Source organism: Pan paniscus, chromosome 1 (genome assembly GCF_029289425.2).
Source record: "Pan paniscus chromosome 1, NHGRI_mPanPan1-v2.0_pri, whole genome shotgun sequence".
Taxonomy (NCBI): Eukaryota; Metazoa; Chordata; class Mammalia; order Primates; family Hominidae; genus Pan; species Pan paniscus.
Window position 1 is genome coordinate 216,119,935 of NC_073249.2, and position 20,969 is coordinate 216,140,903.

At 48.6% G+C, this 20,969-nt stretch overlaps 1 protein-coding gene across 3 annotated transcripts in view; it reads right to left on the reverse strand.

Annotated features, from left to right (window-relative positions):
- TNFRSF8 (TNF receptor superfamily member 8) overlaps positions 1–20,969 on the reverse strand; it is a 79,888-nt gene that overhangs the window by 26,933 nt on the left and 31,986 nt on the right. For 2 of the 3 annotated variants that reach the window (XM_008975575.5, XM_003822060.6), the window contains exons 3-8: positions 18,968–19,084; positions 11,649–11,801; positions 6,522–6,612; positions 5,974–6,137; positions 4,168–4,284; positions 452–604 (exon numbers count right to left, since the gene is read on the reverse strand). In XM_008975575.5, the coding sequence (XP_008973823.4) occupies positions 452–604; positions 4,168–4,284; positions 5,974–6,137; positions 6,522–6,612; positions 11,649–11,801; positions 18,968–19,084 (795 nt within the window). The remainder of the gene's footprint in view (positions 1–451; positions 605–4,167; positions 4,285–5,973; positions 6,138–6,521; positions 6,613–11,648; positions 11,802–18,967; positions 19,085–20,969) is intronic. The other variant, XM_034955616.3, reaches the window with a different exon arrangement.

A 20,969-nucleotide genomic window follows, 5' to 3' on the forward strand; every position in this document is an offset into this window, starting at 1 on the left:
GAGAAACCGCATCTCTTCTAAAAATACAACATTAGCCGGCTGTGGTGGCGAATGCTTGTAACCCCAGCTACTCAGAAGGCTGAGGCAGGAGAATTGCTTGAACCCACGAGGTGCAGGTTGCGGTGAGCCGAGATTGCGCCATTGTACTCCAGCCTGGGCAACATGAGCGAAACTCCATCTCAAAAAAATAAAGATTTTACCAGCCCAATAATTTCAGGAAGAATTTTTTTTTTAATCAACAGAATCTCTTACCAAAATGCTAAAACTGGATTTTATCATTCCATTCACTGAGTCTGACTACTCAAAGGATAACCAGAACCCAAACCTGACCTAATGAACAGCCGAGGGTGTAGGTCATTTGCCTCCACCCCTGGCTGTTGGTGGCGAGAGGCACAACGGTGGGGGCACAGACTCCACCCCGTGGTCGAGGCCTGGGGTGGGAACTGCTTACCCTGGGGCTTGGTGACTGTCTCTGCTGCACAGATTGGGTAGGGGACACAGCGGGCACAGGAGTTGGTGGCTGATGTGGCACAGATCATGCCAGGTCGACATTCGCAGATGCGGGAGGAGTTCCATGCACACGGCGTCTTCTCCACGAGGTCATCTAAGGGACACAGATGAGGGTCATGGAGAAAGATCAGGATGGCAAGGGCAGGGGGTCCAGAGAGCCCCCAGGAAGACAGAGAAGCAGTTGTCCAAGGGTCATCCAACAAGAAAATAAATGCTCGTCTGACTATGCCGTTGAGCAGCTCTCCCAGCATGCTCAAAATAATTCTGCAGGGTGAAAGAAGGCAGGCAAAAAGGGAGGGTATTCTGTATGTCGCATTTACATGCAAGCTATTGCATGGTGACCATAAGCAGGGGGTGGGAAATGGTGACAAGCAACCCGAGGTAACTTTTAGAGGGGGATGGCTGGTTGCTCAGCTGCATGCATTTGTTAAAACTTATCAGATTGCATCCTTTAATCTATGTACTTTACCATATGCCCACTATCTCTCCCTAAAGCTGTTAAAAGAAAGTCCTCCAGGGGACGGGGTGAGTGGGCATGGGTGCAGAGGAGCCGAGACTGGCCATGACTCCATAACCGTTTAAAGCTGGGTGATAGTACACAGCCATCTCTGACTCACTCTACATCTGAATATGTTTGAAATTTTTAATAATAAAAATATTTTTTGGCCAGGCATGGTGGCTCACGACTGTAATCCCGGCACTTTGGGAGGCCAAGGCAGGCAGATCACAAGGTCAGGAGTTCAAGTCCAGCCTGACCAACATGGTGAAACCCCCTCTCTACTAAAAATACAAAAATTAGCCATGCCTGGTGGCGCGTGCCTGTAATCCCAGCTACTCAGGAGGCTGAGGCAGGAGAATCACTTGAACCTGGGAGGCAGAGGTTGCAGTGAGCCAAGATAGTGCCACTGCACTCCAGCCTGGGCGACAGAACAAGACTCTATTTAAAAAAAAAAAAAAAAAGATTTTTTTCCTCCAAAAGCAAAAAAAAACATGTTAGAGGTATTATTTTTAATAAGTGTAATAATGCATTTGTACGTATTCGGGAATATTTTGCAACGCTCCACTTAGAGGTAAATACAGAACGACTGCATCAGTAGATTAGGCAAATGGGACCGCTCCACAAGGGTAGATCTCAATCAGCAGGATACTTAGAGACCCAGCATGATAATGATAAGGGCTGGACAGTCTCTTCTTACAACATCCAGAGCAAGGGAACTGGGCAGGATTTGGGGAATTTGTGCAAAGGGTGTGCGTGAGCTCAGCAATGAATGAAACCATTTGGGACAATGGCAGCTATTATCATTATTATTATAGCTCTTAAGATAACTGAGTATGTGTGAGACAGTAGTCTCAGCACTCTACCCAGATTAACCTACAATCATGTATTCAATTCTCACATGGTTCTCTGAGATAGATAATACTATGCCCATTTTGCAGCAGAGGAAACTGAGGCACAGAGAGGTTAGGAAACCTGCTTGAGGTTATAGGCTATCAAGTGGGAGAGGCGGGATCTGAACCCGGCACTCGGGTTCTAGAGCTCATGCCTTTAGCTACTAGTATACGCCACTCCACTGCCTTGTGGGGTTTCAGTTAGGAGAGCTGAAGGAATTACTGGGCCCAGAGCCAACTCCTCTTTCTCCACATGTCCACATGGTGGTTGTGGCAGACTGTATTTCCCCAAAACATGGCTGCAGTGATGTTCTGGCCCTTCCAGAGCCTTTGCCACCTACCTGTCAAGAAGTACAACTGTTTTCCTTCCCTCGGTCTCAAGTGACATTTGTGGTTGCCTCAACAAACAGAAAGTGGTAGAAGTTCTGTGTGACTTCCAAGGCCAGGTCATAAAAGGAGGGGTGGCTGCTGCCTCTGTCTGTCTGTCTCTCTCTCTCTCTTTCTGTCTCTCTCTCTCTCTTTCTCTGTCTCTTTCTCTCTCTCACACTCTACCTCTTTCTGTCTCTCTCTGTCTCTCAGTCTCTCTGTCTTTCTGTCTCTCTCTCTCTCTCTCTCGCTCTGTCTCTTTCTCTTTCTGTCTCTCTCTCTCCCTCTTTCTGTCTCTCTCTCGCTCTGTCTCTCTCTTTCTCTCTCTCATTCTGTCTCTTTCTCTCTGTCTCTCTCTTTCTCTCTCTCACTCTTTCTCTCCCTCTTTCTGTCTCTCTCTCACTCTCTCTTTCTGTCTGTCTCTCTCTCTCAAGACTTTTATGGCCAGGGGCAATGGCTCATGCTTGTAATTCCAACACTTTGGGAGGCCAAGGCCGGCGGATCACTTGAGGCCAGGAGTTTGGGACCAGCCTGGCCAACATGGTGAAACCCCGTCTCTACTAAAAGTACAAAAAAAGAAAAAAAGAGAAAAAGACCTCGCCTTTGGAACCCAACCACCAGACCATGAGGAAGCCCCAGGTAAGACACGAAGAGGCCGACATGGAAGGGAACCAAGGCTGCAGCCAGGAGCCGACATCAACCCCAAGGCAGGTGAATGAATGAAGCTTCAGAAGTTCCTGATCTGCAGCTTTTGGGCTTTCCAGCTAAGACCCCAGACATTGTGGAGCAGAGACAAGCTGTCCCCGCAGTGCCCTGTCTGAATTCTGACTCACAGAATCTGTGAGTACAAAGAATGGTTTGTTTTCACGACTAAGTTTTAAGAAAATTTGCTATGCAGCCTTAGTAACTAGGACAGAGACCTCCAATGACAACAAACAGTGTCTGTGGTTCTTTTTGGCCTCCCCTGACCCTTCACTCTGCTTTGCTGCCCAAAAGCAGCTCTGGACAAGGAGACAGACTCACACATTCCCAGTGGCCTCCGTGAATAGCCAGGGCCTCTAACAGTCACAACAGTCTGTGGCCTGAGCAACACCCCCTGCCCACATGACCCTCGGGGTGCTGCTGGTGCTGGGAGGTTGTGATGGGCTGGGCACAGGGAAGCCCCACGCCTGCATCGTGCTGTGTCTGTGCACTCAGTAAGTGCTTGTCAAAACAGCTCGCAGGCCAGGCGTGGTGGCTCACGCCTATAATCCCAGCACTTTGGGAAGCCAAGGTGGGAGGACCATTTGAGTCCAGGAGTTCGAGAACAGCCTGGGCAACATAGTGAGACCCCCCATCTCTATGAAAAAAAATTTTTTTAATTAGCCAGGCATGGTGGTGTGTGCCTATAGTCCCAGCCACTTGAAAGGCTGAGGCAAAAGGATCATGTGATCCTGGGAGGTCACAGCTGCAGGGAGCTATGATCGCACCACTGCACTGCAGCCTGGGTGAAGGAGTGAGACCCTGTCTGGGGAAAAAAAAAAAAAAGAAGTGGCTCATAGGGGCAGCGAGTGGAGTGGATGAGAACCCGGAACCTGGTGGCACCTGTCTGGGTTCAAACTCCAGCCCACAGCCCTTGGAAGTTCCCTGACTTCCCAAAGCCTCCGTTTCCTCCTCTGTAAAAGGGGAATGATCACAATGCTTGAATCACAGAGTAGTTACAAACATTGATGAGCCGAGTTTGGAACAGGTGGGTGATTCACAAACGCTTCCTGGAAGGAAATAATATGCCAATGGAAGCCCTCTGAAAAGAGGCGACCCCCATCAAAAACCCACAAACATAAGGGGGAGTAGTTACTGGAAGTTCACGGTTCAAAAATGCAGAGAGGTAAACTGAGGCCCGGGGAGGGACGAGGCCCTTACCTCGAGAACAGCTCACGCAGGCCGTGCAGCGGCCGGCCTCGTCCAGGTAGTAGTCGGGCTCACACTGCTTCCTGCAATCACCAGACCCCTCTGGGCATGGCTGTGTTGGGGACAGACCTGGGGAAAGAAGCAGAGAAGCTGCAGGCCAGGCCCCCTTGGCAAAGGCCTCACTCCCCACCCAACCCTGAAGCACCCCCATCCCTCACCGTGGCCAGCTCCCAAACTCCGCATGTCAGCTCAGTCCAGCCTTTCAGAGGGAGTCCTGAGGCTCAGAGAGGACAGGAATGCTGCGTGCATTCCACACGAGAGGAGGGTACTCACTGCCCCCCAACCAGCCCCTGCCCACTGTTCCTCCTGAGGCCACCATGCCACAGCTTCCCCCAACCCTGTCTGATGGCTCTGTCACTCCCCTGCTCAAAACTTTGGGAACAGCTTCCCTGAGAGCTCAGCACACTAGCGTAACTCCTGTTCAGAATGGTATTGGGCAGGGAGGGGCTGGGTGCCTCCTGCCTCCCTCTTTTAAAGACCGGTGTGGGCCGGGCGCGGTGGCTCACGTCTGTAATCCCAGCACTTTGGGAGGCTGAGGCGGGTGGATTACTTGAGGCCAGGAGTTTGTGACCAGCCTGGCCAACATGGTGAAACCCCGTCTCTACTAAAAAAAAAAAGTAGCCAAGTGTGGTGGCGGGCGCCTGTAATCCCAGCTACTCGGGAGGCTGAAGGCAGGAGAATTGCTTGAACCCAGGAGGCGGAGGTTGCAGTGAGCCGAGGATCGCGCCACTGCACTCCAGCCTGGGCGACAGACCAAGACTCACCTCAAAAAAACAAACCACAAACAAACAAACAAAAGACATCATAGAGAGAATAAGCAAAGCCATGGAGCAGGAGAAGGTACAACTATAGGAAAAGAGCTCCAACCCAAAATTGTTAGAAGTCCCACAAATCCATTTTTTTACAAAACCAACCCAAGAGAAAGGAAAGCACGTACACGCAAGGATGTATTTTTCATTCTTCATTATAGCCAAAGGCAGAAACAACCCAAATATTCAAAAACTGGATAAACAGAGCTCGGCATATCTACGCCATGGAGGGCTATTCAGTAATAAAATGGGACTAGGTTGGGCGCGGTGGCTCACGCCTGTAATCCCAGCACTTTGGGAGGCCGAGGTGGGCGGATCACCTGAGGTCGGGAGTTCGAGACCAGCCTGACCAACATGGTGAAATCCCATCTCTACTAAAAATACAAAGTTAGCCAGGCGTGGTGGTGGGCACCTGTAATCCCAGCTACTCAGGAGGCTGAGGCAGGAGAATCGCTTGAACCCAGGAGGTGGAGGTTGCAGTGAGCCGAGATTGCACTACTGCACTCCAGCCTGGGCAACATGAGCGAAACTCCGTCTCAAAAAAAAGAAAAAGAAAAATGACTGAGGGTCGACCCTTCGCCATGGGGACCAGGAGGGCATCAGATGGACACGTGCAGAGGCTGGCCAGCTGAGTCGCAAGTGTCACAACAGCAGAGTGGGACCCATTTCCCTCTGACAAACCAACGTAGAGGGAAATAGAGGGAGAGATGGGGCACCGGTGTCCGGCACAAGGCAGGCCCTCTGCACTGCTGGCAAATGAATGAGCCCTCTGGTGTCTACCTCTGCCCCTCAGTGCTTTCAGCCCTAGATCATACCTTACCACTGTCTTCTCTCCCCACCAGGAAAAGACCACAGATCACTGCCCGCCTGCTCCAAACACCCCCACTCATGGGCCATCTACCAATCGGGCACCCCAGGGAGACGACCCACAGCTTCATGGGGAAATTACCTGGATCTGAACTAGGCCTTCCCACAGAGGAGGGAGAGTCGGGAGCCCTCGTCAGTTTAGAAGCAGCTTCCTGGGCGAGGCGGGTGCCCCCTCTTACAGGCATGGCGCTGGCACTGGAGGTTGCTGGGGACACTGGGGTGGGCTTGGCCTGGGGGATGGTGCCACTGGGGAAGAAGCCAGAGATGGGACTGATAATTCTGCCAATGGGGCAAGGGAGGCCTGTGCTCACGAGTAACAGTTTCCACAGAGATGGGGTCCCAGGCCCTCGGCCCACTGCCTCTGGCGTGCCCACTGTAAGCTCCTGGGAGCAAGGCCTGTGTTTTCTAAGCCCTGTGGGTCTCCCATGTGCTCACGGCAGGGCTGGGCACACCCTAGGGCCTCAAATGATCCGAGGGGCTTGGCAGAGAGGCACCCCGAAGTCCTGACACCATGGGCTGAATCCCGCTTACACCCCCAGCCCAGTTGTACCATGGGCGTCCTGTGGGGTGGGGCAGCCTCATCTGAAAGCCAGCTTGGGGGAAGAGGAGGAGGCAGAGCCAGGGAGTCACCTGGAGGGTTCCTTGCAGTTCTCTGGGCTGGCACAGGCAGGGCTGACCCCTGGGGAAGCCGGCTCACAGACAGTGTTCTTCTGCGCCGTGCCTGCAGGGGGGACAGCAGTGCCTTCAGAATCAGCGTTGGGGACCCAAAGTCTCCCGGAATACACCCTTCACTACCACAGGCCAGAGTCGGAGATGGGGCCCTTGGAAAACACAGCAGTCATCTGGAGGTGGCACCTGCCTGGCACCCGTTCCCCTTCAGAGTAAAGCAGCCTACCTTTCCCTGGGGAATTACTCTCCCTCTGATCTCATCATCTGTGGTTAGGGGTCGGGACCGACTGAACCCCCTTTCCCGAGTGGCCACGAGACCAGGCTGGACCAATCAATCCATTGCATTCCTCTGGCCACGATGAGCCAGTTCAGGGACGGACATGTGACCCAAGCCTGTGAGGTAGAATTTAAAGATTCTGGTTTGGGATTTAAAGGTTTTGGTTTTGGATATTAAAAATGTAAGAAAGGGAAGCTGTCTTCCCACTGGCGCTGGGCAGAGCTGCTTGTAAGTATCTTGCCGACGAACCAACAGAGAGGCAAATAGAGGTGAGAGATGGGGCAAGATGGAGCCCTGGATCCAGCCATGCCTGAAGCTTCTCAGAGCTATCCCCAGACTTCTAAGCTACATGTGCTAAAAAATTGGGGATTTTGCTACATGCACTCCAAGGAGTCCTGAAGAATGCTGGACAGAAGCAGAGTGGAGAAGAAAACACACACATCGTCTAGCCAGTGCCCCTGAGTTTGCCTGCTATGTCCTAACTGTGCCAGGAAAGTCAATTTTATTTACTTGTTTATTTATTTATTTGAGACAGAGTCTTGCTCTGTCGCCCAGGCTGGAGTGCAGTGATGCAATCTCAGCTCATGCAACCTCTGCCTCCCAGGTTCAAGCAATTCTCCTGCCTCAGCCTCCTGAGTAGCTGGGATTACAGGTGCCTGCAACCACGCCCAGCTAATTTTTAGTAGAGACAGGGTTTCACCATGTTGGCCAGGCTGGTCTCGAACTCCTGACCTCAGGTGATCCACCCTCCTCAGCCTCCCAAAGTGCTGGGATTTCAGGCATAAGCTGCCGTGCCCAGCCCAGTCAAATGATTATAATCATACACTCTTCACCAGGCTGTCGTCAGGATAAACAGAAGAGTGCACGTGAGGTGCCCATCACATTGCATGACATATGGTAAATGCTACGTCCTTACCCCCATCTGGACTCCCATCCCATCACTTAGAAGGTGACCCGTATGTCGCCGGGCACAGTGGCTCACACCTGTAATCCCAACACTTTGGGAGGCCGGGGTGGGCGGATCATGAGGTCAGGAGTTCGAGACCAGCCTGGCCAACATAGTGAAACCCCATCTCTACTAAAATTACAAAAAATTAGCCGGGCATGGTGGCAGGTACCTGTAATCCCAGCTACTCGGGAGGCTGAGGCATGAGAATCAGTTGAACCCGGGAGGCAGAGGTTGCAGTGAGCTGAGATCACGCCATTGCACTCTAGTCTGGGTGACAGATCGAGGCTCCATCACAAAAAAAAAAAAAAAAAAAAATGGTGGCCTGTATGTGTGGGACTTCGCTCTGAAGCTTTCCGTGGAGGTGAGCGCGAGCAATGCTGACCTCTCGTGTTCTGTGGCATGGTGGAGTGGTGACACCTAAGCTTAGACATTTCCTGCTCTGTCTCCGCGGGCAATTTACCTCCCATCTCCAGACCTCGATTTCCACACCTGGGAAATGGGGCTAATACTGTCTGTCTTATGGAGACGTGAGAATTTCAGGAGAGACAGCCAGTGAAGGCTCTTAGCGTGGGGCTTGGCTGACTGGAGGCAGAAACTGCTTTCTATTTTACAGCTGGAAAAAAAACAACAACCCCGGAGAGCTGCCCCATGGGTGAGTCCACAGGGGACCCCAGAGATTAACCAGGGTTTGGCAGCTGAGATTAGAACACTTCTAAAACAGTGCTGTCCAACAGAAATATGCGAGTCACACAGGTCAGCTCAAATATTCTGGGAGCCACACTTTACAAGGTAAAAAGAAATCAGTGCAATTAATTTTCATAGTATATTTATTTAACCCAGTATATCTAAAATATTACCATGTTTGTAGGCAATCAATATAAAAAATAATTAATTATATTCTTGTTTATACTAAGTTTTCGAAATCCAGTGCATATTGTACACACAGCACTTCTCAATGCAGACGTATCTGCATTTTTTTTTATTTTTTATTGGATTTTTTTTTGAAACAGAGTCTAACTCTGTCGCCCAGGTTGGAGTGCAGTGGCACAATCTCAGCTCACTGCAACCTCCACCTCCCGGATTCAAGCAATTCTCATGCCTCAGCCTCCCGAGTAGTTGAGATTTCAAGCACCCACCACCACACCTGGCCAACTTTTGTATTTTTAGTAGAGATGAGGTTTCACCACGTTGGCCAGGCTGGTCTCAAACTCCTGACTTCAAGTGATCCGCCTGCCTCAGCCTCCCAAAATGCTGGAATTACAGGTGTGAGCCACTGCACCCGGCCCCTAGCTGCATTTTAAGTGCGTGGCCACGTGCCACGGGCCAGGGGCACTGCATTGGGCAGCTGGGGTCCAGGGGCAGCAAAGGGAGGCCTCTGGCGCCGCTGTGTGGCAGTCTCAGGAACACCGCCCAGACAGTCCCTCCAGCAGGAAGCCTTGGCTGGAACAACTGAACTCAAGATGTTTTTCACAAAGATGCAGAAGTTTCTGAGCTGGAAACTTTTGGGAAGTTTGGCCTTTTTGGAGAGGCCCCCAAGGCCTTCAGTTATACCTCCTCATTTGAGAGATGGGGAGACCGAGGTCCAGAGGCGGGTGGGAACATGCCCCACAGTTGCAAATCTTTGCAAAATCCTAGGTATCTGCTGCCCAGTCCACTCCAGCACTCTCCCCTGCTTATGGGTGGAGGCCTCCATCATTCCTTAGCAGAGCGCTCTCCCTCGACCCTGGAATTTGACCAGATTTGAATTCCACCCACCCCCAGCTTGGATCTCCCTGTCAGGTGTCCCCATATCTTAATTCAACGAATCTCTATGGGGAGCAGGTGCCATGCCTAGCATTTGATCAGGCAGTGGGGAGATGTTGAGGGACACCAGGGGCATGGTCTTTGCCCTCAGGAAGCTTCCAGCCAGGGAGGGAGACAGACATTGATCAAGCCAAGAGACAGAGAGAGGTATGTATCCACATTTGCAAAGGACACAGTGCTACCAGCTTCCCTAGTGAGAGGCCAGGGAAGGCCTCTTGAGGAAGTGGGGTGGAGAGCTCAGGGCTGAGTAGGATTTGACTAAGTGAATGGGGAGGGAAGGGTGTCTCCGACAGAGAGAACAGCACGTGCAGAGGGCGGGTGGGACAGAGAAGCACACACGTCCTCTGACCTGGAAGAAGGGCAGTGCAGGTGGAGCCCAGAGCGTGACGGCTTGGTGCTGAGAGCTGAGGCTGGGAGAAAGGAGGGGGCTGTGTTGGGATTACATCCTGAGACTCTGATTCTGGGAAGATGGCGTAGACACATTTTCCCCTCATCCTCCCGCCAAGAACCGCCAAAAGCCCTGGACATTATGTACAAAATAAATGTAAGAAGGCTCTGAAAGATGAAGAGAAGAAGGCAGGTCAACTGGGGGCCTTGGGACCTGAAGGACACAGTGGTGAGTCCCTGGAGTTTTCTTTTTTTTTTTTGAGACGGAGTCTTGCTCTTGTCACCCAGGCTGGAGTGCAATGGCTCAATCTCAGCTCACTGCAACCACCGCCTCCCAGGTTCAAGTGGTTCTCCTGCCTCAGCCTCCTGAGTAAATGGAATTACAGGCACCTGCTGCCAGGCCTGGCTAATTTTTGTATTTTTAGTAGAGACGAGATTTCACCATGTTGGCCAGGCTGGTCTTGAACTCCTGACCTCAAGTGATCTGCCTGCCTCGGCCTCCCAAAGTGCTGGGATTACAGGCGTGAGCCACCACACCTGGCCTTGTGTCCTTATCTTTAGAGTAACAGGAAGATACTGAAGCATTTCAGGTACATATCCGTGTGTGTGTGTGTGTGTGTGTGTGTGTGTGTGTGTGTGTGTGTGTGTGTGTGTGAGAGTGAGTGAGAGAGAGAGAGAGAGAGGATCAGATTCAGATTTGGTCTTGCAAGGGTCATTCTGGCTGTCTGCCATGGGGGCTGTATAAGAGGAGGAATTCGGGGTGAGAAGGTGGGGAAGATAATTGGAGGCCAAATCTACAGGACTCGAGGATGGGCTGGCTGTGAAGGATGAGGGAACGGGGGAAGGATAAAATGGGCAGGCAGTGGTAGCGATGGGGGTGACTGCCAATCCCCAGGTTTGCACAACAGGGCATGGGACTCCAGAGAAGGACCTGGTTGGGGGAGGGACCACAGGCACTTTGTGGCACTTTTCTCCTCAGTGGACACAGGGCTGCCTCTGAGCCCATCTCCCCCGCTCCATACAGTCTGCAGCTGCCGCAGCCACTCTGTGCTGTGCTCCAAAGCCCACCCACTCCCCATGCCTCCCTTCTGGAAGATGGTCCCAACTCCACCCAGACAGGTTCTGTGGCCCATACCCCTTCTCTGGTTAAAAGCAGCCCTGACACCTTGTACTATCAGAGAAGTAGAAGTCAGAGAGGTAAGAAACTTGTCTGAGGTCACACGATAAGTTGGAAAAGAAACCCAAGTTTCTCAAGTCTTGAGCCTGGGGCCGGATCTCTCAGCACCTCTAACTCCCAATGCCCTGAACCTGAAAGGGGGAAGCTAACCCCAATCTTCTAGGAAACTCCCAGGACAGAGACTTGAGGTTCCCTTCTTGTTTATGGGGCATCAGATAACTTCTGCCTTGAGCCTCAAACCAAAGCAAGACCTCCTCCAGCCAGGTCTATGCCAGGGGACAGCAGGGTCTCTCTGCACCTGGAACACAAGGTGGGGGAGGGCAGCAGAAGGGCTGGGTGCTGGGTACATCCCTGGCCCATCGCCAAAGGAGACATGATCTGTCCAACAGTCTCCGGGAAGCGGGAGGTCGGAAGTCAACAGTGAACTGGGGTGGGCGGAAGATGCAGCAGCAACAGCATAGATCTCTGTCCTGAGTCAAGGGTGGGGACACTGACCTGGGAACTTGACAATCATCCCTGCCGGACAGACAGAATGGAAGAAACAGCGGGCACAGGAGTTGACGGCAGACGTGGAACAGAACATGCCAGGTCGACATTCGCAGACACGGGAGGAGTTCCACGCACACGGCGTCTTCTCCACGAGGTCGTCTAAGGGACACAGACAGGGTCACAGAGGGGAACAGAAGGAAGGCGTCTCTCCAGATAGCTCTTGAGATGAGGTGGAGAGGGCAGGTGCAGTCTGCAACGCAGCCTCCACCTCCCAGCTCAACCCCCTGGTGACCACTAAAATTGGATTAAAAATTAAAATAAATTAATGTACCAATTTTTTAAAATGCAAAAAAATTTAAAAAAGACATGGAGGAAACTTAGATACATATTGCTAAATGAAAGACACCAGTCTGAAAAGGCCACACACTGTCATTCCAACTACATGACATTTCTGGAAAAGACAAAACTATGGAGACAGTAAAAAGATCAGTAGCTGCCAGAGGTTCGGGGGGGGAGAGATGAACCGACAAGCTCAGGACACATTTAGGGCAGTGAAAATATTCTGGATGCCACGGTGATGGTGGGCACGTGGTCATCATCCGTTTGTCTAAAGCCCTAGAATGGGCAACACCAAGAGTGAACCCTGCTGTAAACTATGGACTTCAGTTAGTAATAATAATGCATCATTATCAGGTCATCAATGCTAACAACTGTGCCACACTAATGCAAGGTGTTCGTGACAGGGGAGGCTGGGTGCAGTGGCTCACGCCTTTAATCCCAGCACTTCGGGAGGCCGAGGGAGGAGGATCATTTGCCCTCATATGGCGACATAGTGAAATCCCATCTCTATAAAACATGGGCAACATGGTGAAATCCCGTCTCTACAAAAAAATACAAAAATTAGCCAGGCATGGAGCACACGCCTGTAGTCCCAGCTACTTGGGAGGCTGAGGCGGGAGGATCGCTTGAGCCCAAGAGGTTGAGGCTGTAGTGAGCTGTGATTGCACCACTGCACTCCAGCCTGGGCAACAGAGTGATACCCTGTTTCAAACAAAAAAATAGGGGAAACTGTGGGAGACTGGGAAGGGGGTAGAGGGTATATAGGAACTCTGTATTTTCTGTTCAATTTTCCTGTAAACCTAAAACTGCTCTAAGAAATAGTTTATTAATTTTTTTTTTAAGACAGAGTCTCACTCTGTCACCCAGGTTGGAGTGCAATGGCGCAATCTCGGCTCACTGCAACCTGGGTTCAAGTGATTCTCCTGCCTCAGCCTCCTGAGTAGCTGGGATTACAGGCACACACCACCACGCCCAGCTAATTTTTTGTATTTTTATAGAGACGGGGTTTCACCACGTTGGCCAGGATGGTCTCAAACTCCTGACCTCAGGTGATCCACCCGCCTCGGCCTCCCAAAGTGCTGAGATTACAGGCGTGAGCCACTGCACCCAGCCAGAAATAGTTTATTAATTTTTTTAATGGACAAAGGACTGGAATAGACATTTCTCTAAAGAAGATACACAGCTGGCCAATAAGCACGTGAAAAATGTCCCACACCGTTAGCCATTAGAGAAATGCAAGTCAAAATCACAGTGAGATACCACTTCACATCCACTAGAATGACTCGAATCAAAAAGACAGATAATAACAACTGCTGGCAGGAAAAGCAGGAAATCACAGGTTGGTTAACAGACATAAAAAGTACAGCTAGGCCGGGAGTGGTGGCTCACATTTGTAATCCCAGCACTTTGGGAGGCCGAGGTGGGCAGATCACCTGAGGTCAGGAGTTTGAGACCAGCCCGGCCAACAGAGTGAAACCCTGTCTCTACTAAAAATACAAAAATTAGCCAGGTGTGGTGGTGCACACCTGTAATCCCAGCTACTGGGGAGGCTGAGACAGGAAAATCACTTGAGCCCGTGAAGTGGAGGTTGCAGTGAGTTGAGATGGCCCCACTTCACTCCAGCCTGGGCAAAAGAGCGAGACTCCGTCTCAAACAAAACAAAACAAAACAAAAATAGCACTGGTAAAACTAATAATTAATGTGTAACAGGCCTGGAGACCAAGGAGGGGCAACCTTGGCAGATCAGAAATGAAGACAACTCCCCGAAATACGGAAGGCAGAGGACAGATGAGATCAGAGTGAAGGAGACCATAGCCCAGAATGCAGCCAAGGGGGACTCTCTGAAGAAGGGGGAAAGGCTCTGGATAGCTCCTCATCACTCATGCCACAGAGCCAGAGGCCACGCGTCTTCCCGCAAAGAGACTGTTGCAGCCCCACCTGAGCCCCATTGCCCTCAGAGGTGGGTTTCAGAAGCCCCATTCGCAGACCACCGGCATCATGAGATATGATGTGCACAGAACTAGAAGTCGCCAAACATCAGAGGAAAACCAGCGCCAAGGAAGAGGAGCTCTGAATGCAAAGAGAACTAACACTCAAGGAGGCAGAAAAGAGGGAAAACAGAACAAAACATTAGAAACGATACCTTCACGCACCACAGAGCAACATTTCAGTCAACAATGGGTGGCGTACACAATGATGGTCCCACAAGATCATAATGGAAGCCGGGTGCGGTGGCTCACGCCTGTAATCCCAGCACTTTGGGAGGCCGAGGAGGGCGGATAACCTGAGGTCAGGAGTTCAAAACCAGCCTGGCCAACATGGTGAAATCCCGCCTCTCCTAAAAAAAATACAAAAATTAGCCAGGCATGGTGGCGCATGCCTGTCATCCCAGCTACTTGAGAGGCTAAGACAGGAGAATCACTTGAACCCAGGTTGCAGTGAGCCGAGATTGCGCCATTGCACTCCAGCCTGGGCAACAGAGCAAGACTCCATCTCAAAAAAAAAACAAAAAAAGAGATTATAATGGAGCTGAAAAATTCCTATTGCCTAGTGATGTCATAGCCACGGCAATGTTGTAGCACCTGCGTTACTCCCATGTTTGTGGAGACATTGGTGTAAACAAACCTACTGCGCTGCCAGTTGTATAAAAGTGCTGCGTAGCACATGCAATTATGGATAGTATGTAATACTTGATAATGATCATAGAAAGCTATATTGCTGGTTTACGTACTTACTGTACTATACTTTTTATCTTTTTTTTTTTGAAACAGGGTCTTGCTCTGTTGCCCAGGCTGGAGTGCAGTGGCATGATCACAGCTCACTGTAACCTCAACTTCCTGGGCTCAAGCCATCCTCCCACCTCAGCCTCCTGAGTAGCTGGGACTACAGGCGCATGCCACCACACCCAGCTAATGTATTTTATTTTGTGTAGAGATGGGGATCTCACTGTGTTGCCCAGGCTGGTCTCAAACTCCTGGCCTCAAGTGATTCTCCCAGCCTGGCCTCCCTAAGTGCTGAGACTGCAGGCATCAGCCACCAAGCCGGCCTTATCATTATTTTAGAGTGTACTCCTACTTATTAAAACAAAAGCTAACTGTAATACAGCCTCAGGTAGGTCCTTCTGCAGGTATCCAGAAGAAGGCATTGTTATCATAGGAGACGATACTCCATGCATGTTACCTTACCGCTCCTGAAGACCTTCCAATGGGACAGGATTCGTTTCTTTTTTTTTTTTTTTTTTGAGCCAGAGTCTCATTCTGTCACCCAGGCTGGAGTGCAGTAGCACAATCTCAGCTCACTGCAACCTCCGCCTCCTGGGTTCAAGCAATTCTCCTGCCTCAGCCACCTGAGTAGCTGGGATTACAGGCGCATGCCAACATGCCCGGCTAATTTTTATATTTTTAGTAGAGATGGGGTTTCACCATGTTGGCCAAGCTGGTCTTGAACTCTTGACCTCAAGTGATCTGCCCACCTCGGCTTCCCAAAGTGCTGGGATTACAGGTGTGAGTCACTGCACGCTGCCAATGGGACAAGATTTGGAGGAGGAAGATGGTGATTCTGATGATCCTGACTCTGTGTAGGCCTCGGATAATGTAGGTGTTTGTGTCTCAGCTTTTAATTTAAAAATGTTAAAAATAATAAAATAATAAAATTTTAAAGTAGAAAAAAGTGTAATGAATAAGGCTATAAAGAAAATATTTTTGTACAGCTGTACGATGTGTTTGTGCTTTAAGCTAAGTGTTATTACAAAGGAGCCAAAAGTTTAAAAAGTTAAAGTTTATAAAGTGAAAAAGTTGTTTAATTTATTATTGAAGAAAGAAAAATGTGTCTTATAAATTTAGTATAGCCTAAGTGTACAGTGTTGATAAAGTCCACAGTAGTGCATAGTAATGCCCTAGGCCTTCACACTCACCCACCACTTACTCATTGACTCACTCAGAACAACTTCGTGTCCTGCAAGCTCCATTCACGGTAAGTGCCCTGTACAAGTGTGCCATTTTTTTTATCTTTCATATCATATATATTTTTTTAGATGGTGTCTCACTCTATCACCCAGGCTGGAGTGCAGTGGCACGATCTCGGCGCACTGCAACCTCCGCCTCCCAGGTTCAAGCAATTCTTCCACTTCAGCCTGTCGAGTAGCCGGGACTACAGACACGTGCCACCACGCCCAGCTAATTTTTGTATTTTTAGTAGAGATGGGGTTTCGCCATGTTAGCCAGGCTGGTCTCGAACTCCTGACCTCAGGTAATCCACCCTCCTCGGCCTCCCAAAGTGCTGGCATTACAGGTGTGAGTCACTGTGCCCGGCCTATGTCGTATTTTTATTGCACCTTTTCTATGTTTAGATACACAAATACTCACATTGTGTCACAGCTGCCTACAGTATTTAGGACAGTCACATGCTGTGCAGAGTTGTAGCTTAGGAGCAAAAGGATCTGCCATAGAACCTAGGTGTGCAGTAGGCTACATCACGTAGGTGTGTGTAAGTACACTAATCTAGGATGCTTGCACAACGACAAAATTGCCTAATGACACATTTGTCAGAATGTATTCCTGTCAATAAGCAATACATGACTATAATTTATATCCTCAGAGACACACAAAAAAATTGTAAGTTGGGTGCAGTGACATGCACGTGCAGCCCCAGCTACTCGGGAGGCTGAGGCAGGAGGAACACTTAAGCCCTGGAGTTTAAGGCCAGCCTGGACAACAAAGTGAGACCCTGTCTTAAAATTTAAAGGTAAGAAATTGGGCCGGGAATGGTGACTCACACCTGTAATCCCAACACTTTAGGAGGCCAAGGCGGCTGGATCACTTGAGGTCAGGAGTTTGAGACCAGCCTGGGCAACATGATGAAACCCCATCTCTTCTAAAAATACAAAAATTAGCCAGGCGTGGTGGTGCATCCCTGTAATCTCAGCTACTCAGGAGGCAGGAGAATCGCTCGAATCCAGGAGGTAGAGGTTGTAGTGAGCCGAGATTGCACCACTGCACTCCAGCCTGGGCGACAGAGTCAGACTCTGTCTCAAAAAGAAAAAAAAGAAAACAAAAATATAGGCAACAGACAAGCATCCTCAAACATGAAATAACAGAGAATATTGCAAAGACGAGCCCTTCTTGAAAAATCCACATGACAGTGTAATCCAATCACTCAAATGATGAATCAAAGTGAAAAACTCAGGAACAGAGAAGCTGTGCCAAATAAACTCATCATGAATAATAAAAAATTTTAAGGCTAACATGCCAAGGGACTTATGGTTGCAGATGAGAATATAAACATTATAGATTATGACAAAGTAAAATTTGTGTAAGGAATAAAAGTCAGGAAGAGGATGAGGAGGTGGGAAAAATAATTACTCTGTTCTTCATTACAGGGAGTCAATCTATTCTCTACTGTCCAAAACTCAAACTAAGCAGATTTTGCCTTTACTGCAAGAGATAGTAGATTCTGAAATGATTATTAACCACTTACTGATTTTCATAACCTCCTTTCTTAATTTTAGAGGGTTTTTTTTTTTAAAGGAATTGCAGTATCTTTTGCTGAAGATACCTTAATCTGACTGAGGTTTGACATTCTTCTGTTTCACTTCGGTCTCTTTTTCTGATACTTTTGACTAAAATTAAATATTATCATTTTAATGCCATAAATAATATGTTGCCATTCTCTTAAAATTCCTTCTTTGTAAGTGTGTACAGGCTGTCTGGTTACTAACCTACCCATCTTTATACAAAGAGGTAGAGAGGCGTGTCAGCCATCTAATGATAACAGTAGATATCTATAGATGGAGGGCTGGGGAGGGCATTGTTTGTTTTCTTCCTTACACTCTTTGTATTGCTTGAATTTTAAATAATAAATGTTTATAATTTTCATTTCATAAAATGCAGTCATTACTTTTAGAAATTCAAAGATACACCAGATAAATGCTAATAAAAAGAAAGAAGAAATGGCAATATTATTATTACTTTTCTTTCTTTTTAACCTTTGCTACTTCTTCCAGGAAGGAATAGCAATATTAATGCCAAACAAATGTGAAATTAAGGGAAAAGGCATTACAAGGAATGGAGAGGTATATTCATGTGGATAAAAAGCCCAACCCACCAAAAAAACATAACATTCATGAACATTTATGTACCTAATAACATAGCTTTGACATATATGAAGCAAAAATAGAAAGAACACAATGAAAATCTAATAGATGAACAAGTATACTGGGAGATAAGATTTTAACACATCTCTCAGAAATAAAGGTGATAAAAGTAAATAAGGGTACACATTATTTAAATAACACAATTAACAAGCTTAACTTAATAGATATGTAGAGAACTTTATACGCAACAAACAGAATACACATTTTAAAACACCCATACACTGAACACTCTGAAAATACGTGATCATTTATTATTTATTAGACCACAAAAAGATCTCAACAAATTTCCCCCACCCTACCCCCCAAAAAAATCCACACAAAAATAAACACTAGATAGCACACAGACCGCATTCTCTAACCATAATAAGAAACTAACAATAAAAGGTCATATTGAAACAGTTTTCCTGGAAGTCCTGTGATCTTAGGAAAAGAACACAGCTCTTGGTGTCAGGCCACAACTCAAACTCCAGTTCTGCCACTTACCAGAGTTTTGTAACTTTGGAAAGGCCCTTAACCTCCCTATCCTCAAATTCCTCATTGTAAAGTAAGGATAAGCAAGAAATCCTCCCCTAGGGCTGTGGTGAGGATTAAACTCAAAAAAATGTGAGTCCTCTCCTTCAGGAAACATGTTAAGTCTCTGTGAAAGTATGGATGCAAAAGGTCATGGCTGATATCAAATCACAAATGCAGAGAGGTAAACTGAGGTACCAGGAGGACAATTCAGAGAACAGACATCAAATCATGATGCTCTCCACCTTCCAGATTCTTCACCTCTCCTCTGAGGACCCCTCATGCTCCCTAGAAGGAGGCCCTGGAGAGAAAACAAGGCCCTTACCTCGAGAACAAGTCACGCAGGCTGTACAGCGGTCGGCCTCATCCAGGTAGTAGTCAGGCTCACACTGCTTCCTGCAGTCAGTAGGCCTCTGTGGGCACTGCTGTGTCGGGAACAGCCCTGGGAAAAGAAACAGAGAAGCTCCAAGCCAGGCTGACTTAGCAAAGGCCTTACGACCCAATGCCCCACACCTCTCATCCCTGACGCCCCTCCCAGCTCCACCTCCAACCCCCGAAAACTGTCAGTCCAATTCTTGTGTTATGGATGGAAGCACTGACACCCAGGAGGGGCAACCCTCGCCTAAGGTCCCCTAGCAGGCAAGGAAAAGCAACATAGTTATAGAGAAGAGCTGGGCCTGGGATTCTAGGGCTGCCATTTGCCAATTGCGTGACAATGACCTTGTCAGCACTGTGTGTGTGAGGGTACATAGTACGTGTATATATTTAGCACTATTAAGTTAGTAATAGGACCCACCTCCTAGTGTTCTTGAAAGGACTGAATGGACTGTGAAGATAAATATGTATAAAGTACTACAGCAGTCCCTGGCACCCAACAAGCACTATATGAGCACCGGTTGTCATCATTCTCTGCAGGGGTCTTATCTCACTGCAGGAATTAGGAGAGCCGTAACTTTAGACCATGAAAGTCTAGACAAAGCTTGTCCAACCCACGACTAGCCGCATTCGGCCCAGGACAGCTTTGAATGAGGCCCAACGCAAACTCACAAACTTTCTTAAAACATTGTGAGATTTGTGTGTGTGTGATTTTTTTTTTTTTTTTTTTTTTTTTTAGCTCATCAGCTATGAGCTAAAACACTATCCTTAGTGTTAGACTAAATTCACTTCTTCCACACTAACACTTCTTCTTCCAATGTGGCCCAGGGAAGCCGAAAGATTGGACACCCCTGCCACTAAGACCCTAATCCAGCCTGATTTGGAGATAAACAAGTCACCCAGCAGTCGCTGCCTACCTTGCTTCCAGGATGAGCACATGACCCAAGCAGGCCAATCAGAATACTTCTTCCCATCAATATAATTGGCTCAGGATTGCCACATGACCCAAGCAGGCCAATCAGAATACTTCTTCCCATCAATATAATTGGCTCAGGATTGCCACATGACCCAAGCAGGCCAATCAGAGTACTCCATGTTCCTCACCACTGTGATTAGTTTAGTATGGGCACATGACCCAGGCATGCCAGCCAATAAGCCTCATCTCTGAGAGTGTCACAAAAGCAATCCAGAAAGATGTCCTCCGTTTATCTACTGGATTCCTGGCTGAAAGGGCTGGTTAAGCCCAGAGCTGCCCAGGTCATCACAGCCTGAGCGTGGGCATGGTGTGGGCAGGACTTGCCTAAGAAGGAGGTGACTCAGAAGCCAGCAGAAGCCAGAGTTGGAGAGAAATGGGCTCCTGAGGACATCGTTCAAACATCTGAATGTAGGGTGTCCATGGACTTCTCTGTTAGGGAGCCAATTATTTCTCTTTTGTCTTATTTGAGCCCTTCTGCCACTTACAATGAAAATAGACCAGGGGGTTCCCAATATTTCTTGTGCCCCTAATCATTCTAAGGAAGCCTGTGGACACTGCACAGAATCATGAATTCATGAATAAAATATGTAGGAATGCAGAGGAATCCAACTACTTTGGAATATGGTTATCAAAGCATTAAACAAAATAACATATAGTAACAGGCCGGGCGCGGTGGCTCACGCCTGTAACCCCAACACTTTGGGAGGCCGAGGTGGGTGAATCACATGAGGTCAGGAGTTCAAGACAGCCTGGCCAACGTGGTGAAACACCGTCTCTACTAAAAATACAAAAATTAGCTGGGTGTCATGGCAGGCACCTGTAATCCCAGCTACTGGGGAGGCTGAGGCAGGAGAATCACTTGAACCCGGGAGGCGGAGGTTGCAGTGAGCCGAGATCGTGCCATTGCACTCCAGCCTGGGCAACAGGAGCGAAACTCCATCTCAAAAAAAAAAAAAAAATAGATACAGTAACATGT